The following is a 4,821-nucleotide window of genomic DNA, read 5'->3' on the forward strand; positions in this document are numbered from 1 at the left end:
ACTATTATAAAATTTTAAAATTTTATATATATATATATAATTTTAAAATAATTATATTAAAAATAATTTAAATATAATATATAAAAATATATTGAATTTAAAATATTAATTTTTTTTGAAAAATATATTTAAAAATTAATAAAATATGTATATATATATATATTTTTTAAAAACAAAATATAAAAAATAATGGGAAAAAAATTACGTATAATAATTATTAAAATAAAATATATTTATAAGTATTATATAACATATCATTTTTGATAATAATATATATTTAATATAATCAATAAAATTTATATACTTAATTTTATTATTTTATTAATTTTATTATTTTAAAAATTATATTATATATATAAAAATTGTTTTTTTGTTTTTTTTGTTTGATTTATAATAATATATATATTAAATATAAATATATATTATATATAAAAATAATATATACTAAAATTTAAAATATAAAACAAAAATTAAAAATATCTAATTGATAATATATTTAAAATTTTATTAAAATTTTAATAATTAAAAAACAACCAAAATTTTTAAAACCAATATAAAAAATAAAATTTAAAAAATATATATTAATTTTATAAATAAATATATATAATATTAACCTATTTTATTTTATTATTTTATTTTTATTTTCATAATCTTTTATATACATATACTAAACTAAAATAGGGAAAATTAATTTTATATTTAAAAATAAAAAAATATATATTTAAAATTTTATCTATAAAAATATTAAAAAAAGTATAAAATTTTTATATATATTTTAATAATTTTATATAATTTTATTAAAAAAATAATAATTAAAGGGGGGTATTTTTTTTATTGGAAATTTTTAAAGTTTTATTTAAAATATATTTTATCCATAATAATATCTAATATATATATATATTAAAATAATATAAAATTTTAAATAACAGGTAAAAATATTATTAAAGATATATATTTAAATATATATTTTTAAAATATAAAATTAAAAAAGGGAATAAAAATTTTTCCCATAAGTAAAATAATAATAGTAATAATTTTATATATAAAAATATATATATAATAATAAAGGGGGGAAAATTATTCTATTTTATTTTTTTTATATTAAAAATTATTATAATATATATATTATATAAAAAATATAATATAAAAAAATTAAAATTTTAATATTTTTATAATTATATAGATGTAAATTTTTTTATTAATTTTTTATATAAATATTTATTATTTATATAAAAAATTTTATATATATATAAAAAAATTATCTATATTTTAAAATAAATAAATATCCTAATACATAATATATAAATTTTATATATATATACTATTAAAAATTTAGTATATTATTATTATAAAATTTTATTATAAATTATTATAATAAAATCCATTTTAAATATATCCTATTTATATTATTTATATATAAATAAAAATTAAAATTTTTTTAATTTTTTTAAAAATTTAAAAATTTATAACTATAAAAATAAATATATATATATATATAATTAAAATATAAAAAATAAAAAATTAAAAATAAAAATAAAATATATTATTAATAATATATATATATAAAATATAAATTTTATATTAATAATATATATTAAATATATATATATATTATATTAAAAGGGATATTTTAATTATATATATAATTATAATAAATAAATTTATATATATTATATATATTTTTCTGCTATTATAAGATACATATACATGTATAATAATTTATATCAATATATATATAATATAATATATATAAAATATATATATATATATAAATATATATAATATATATCGGTATTGTATATTAGTATATTATATAATATATCTAATATATTATATATATATATATATATATATGAAATATATTTGTGTGTGTGTGTGGTGTGTGTGTGTGTGTGTGTGTGTATGTGAAGGTGTGTGTATGTTGTGGTGTGTTGTGTAAATATAGATAGATAATATATATATATATATATATATATAATAAGATATATATATAATTAATATACACATATATATAGATACATATATGAATATAATATATTATATAATATTTATAATATATATATATATATCTATAGTATATATATCCTTTAAAAATATATATATATATATATATATACATATACATATATATATAAATAAAATATATATATATATACATATCTCCATCAGTAATTTTGTGTGTGAGTGTGTGTGTGTGTATCAAACACACTAAATCATAAATCTCTCTCACAACACACACTCTCTCAATCTCTCCTATACACTATCAAACCCTATCATGACACCTCCACAGTGTGTGTATCTATCTAACACACACACACACTCAACTCAACCTCACTCACTCACACTCAAACACTAACACACACTTATACACTATCATCTCACTCTAACCACACTCACTCACCACTCACACTCACAGTATAAATGACTCACTCACAACTCACAATGTCCACAATCACTCTCACCTACAAACACACAACACACACACACACCTGGTATGTGAGAGACACACGCTCACTCACACACACACTCTCCTCACACACACATCACACACACAATCACACTACAAACACTCTCTAGTTAACAATAACTACACACAGCACACAACACCACACACACACACACACACCACATACAAACACACACTCAGTAGTATTAGAGAGACCACACACAAACACAAACACACACAAACAAACACACACATACACGATACAAACTCAACATAGGCACACACACACACTACTCAACACACACCCAGTTTAGTTTAACACACACAGAGACTCACACACTCACTCACACTCAACCCGACACACACACACACACACAAACACACAGATATGAGAGACTAATACACTTACTAACTAAGACATAGTGACATTGACGAGAGTGTAGATATATAATTATAGATGACCACACCCACACACACCCGACACACCCACACACCCTAACACCAACACACCAGAGTATTTACACACACTCACACACACACACGACACACACACACTCTCACACAACCCCTTAGCACTCACACACACACAATCCACACTCACACACACCACACTAACACACAACCACTCTCTCCCCACTAACCCAACCACCCTCACACATCCACACACAACTTACAATACACAAACACACACACTCGGCACACTCTCACACACACACACTATCACCCACACATCCCACACTCAGAGACTCTCAGCCAAACACTCACACACACTCTCTACACACACTCCTCACCACAACATCACAGCGCACACCCCCAAACCCCTCCACTCACTCACTCTCACTCATATCCATCCACCCACACACACACACCTTGACACCCACACACACACACACACACACACACACTCACCACAGAACCCACATAAACACACATACACACAACACTCCGACAACCACACCCAAACTCACACACACCACTCACACACACACTACCACACCACCCACACACCACACACACTCACACAACACCCGCTCGTCCAGAGCTCGCGACTCGCGCACCACCCACCTAAACACAACCATACCACACTCACAATCACAAACACTCACACACTCACTCTCTCAAACACTACACACCACACACACAAACACAGACATAAATGACTCGCACAGACACTCTCACAAGCACACACACACACACAACAACACACACACAGACTAAGACAACACACTAACACACTCACACACACACACACACGACACTCACAGGATATAGATATAGAGTGAGATAGAGTGTGATATAAATTGGTTAGATTTAGAGACAGAGAGCGTAGATAGATAGATACCCAACACACACCTCACTAACTACACACACACACACACTAACACACACAACACACTCTCACACCAACTACACACCACAAAAAACGCACACTAAAACACACACCACACACTAACCACACCACAAAACATACATACACACAGTATCGATGTTGAGTTTATAAAACACACCACACACACACTCACTGCACACAAAACTCTCACAACACTCACACACACACTCATACACACTCACACTCCGCACACATGTATATATATAGACATAGACTCACCCACACACACACACTCAATCACTAACACTACTCTCACCACACACACTCTCTCAACCCACAACTCCCCAGACTCCTCCCTGCAGGAGGACGGCCACCCAACACTCTTATATCCAGTACAATCCGGTCTTGTCCTCTTCTGATTCCAATTTACACTTGCACAAGTTTCCGCGCTATTTCACCCCGCCATCCTGGTCGTTGGACCTTTCCCTGGTCTCTTTGGTTCGTGTATTACCCGATTCTGATTGATTCTTTTTGTCCACCTGCAGTCTTGTCTCCGATATCTATATCCAGCCCCCGTCCAACTTTCCATATCTTGATGCTCGTGAAATAAACCTTACTTTTGTTTGCTGCCTGATCCATGTGGCTCTTTTCTGCCCAAGCCTAACCCCAATATAAGCCTTTTCCATTCCTCTTTGGGCGCTTACTAATTTCCTCTCGATGCCTTGGTCGTAGTCCATTTCTCTGATCCATATGTCATGACGGGAGACGCATTTGTAAAAAATCTTCTCTTTAGACATAGTGGCAGAACGACCTCGTAATATATTACTATGTTTACCGAAGGCACTCCAGACCTAGCCTGATTCGCGCCGTTTTTAAATCTCGGCTTCGCAGGAAGTACTCGTGTCAGAGAGTTGCCCATAGTATACATACTCGTTCACTACTTCTAGTACCTCGCCCTGTATTTGTATTTGCTTAACTGGGGTTCGACTATTGAACATGACTTTAATCTCTTTCATGTTCATTTTAAGGCCAATCTTGAGACTTT

At 28.1% G+C, this 4,821-nt stretch overlaps 1 protein-coding gene across 1 annotated transcript in view; it reads right to left on the reverse strand.

The window, feature by feature from the left end:
- Positions 1–4,415, reverse strand: part of LOC147468728 (uncharacterized) — a 17,608-nt gene extending 13,193 nt beyond the window's left edge. Inside the window, exon 1 of the mRNA XM_086553098.1 lies at positions 4,288–4,415. Within this exon, the coding sequence (XP_086409224.1) occupies positions 4,288–4,415 (128 nt within the window). The remainder of the gene's footprint in view (positions 1–4,287) is intronic.
- Between the last annotated feature and the right edge of the window lie 406 nt (positions 4,416–4,821).

Source organism: Penaeus japonicus, unplaced genomic scaffold, assembly GCF_977035675.1.
Source record: "Penaeus japonicus unplaced genomic scaffold, GWHDUDI00000001_assembly GWHDUDI00000027, whole genome shotgun sequence".
In the NCBI taxonomy this organism is placed as follows: Eukaryota; Metazoa; Arthropoda; class Malacostraca; order Decapoda; family Penaeidae; genus Penaeus; species Penaeus japonicus.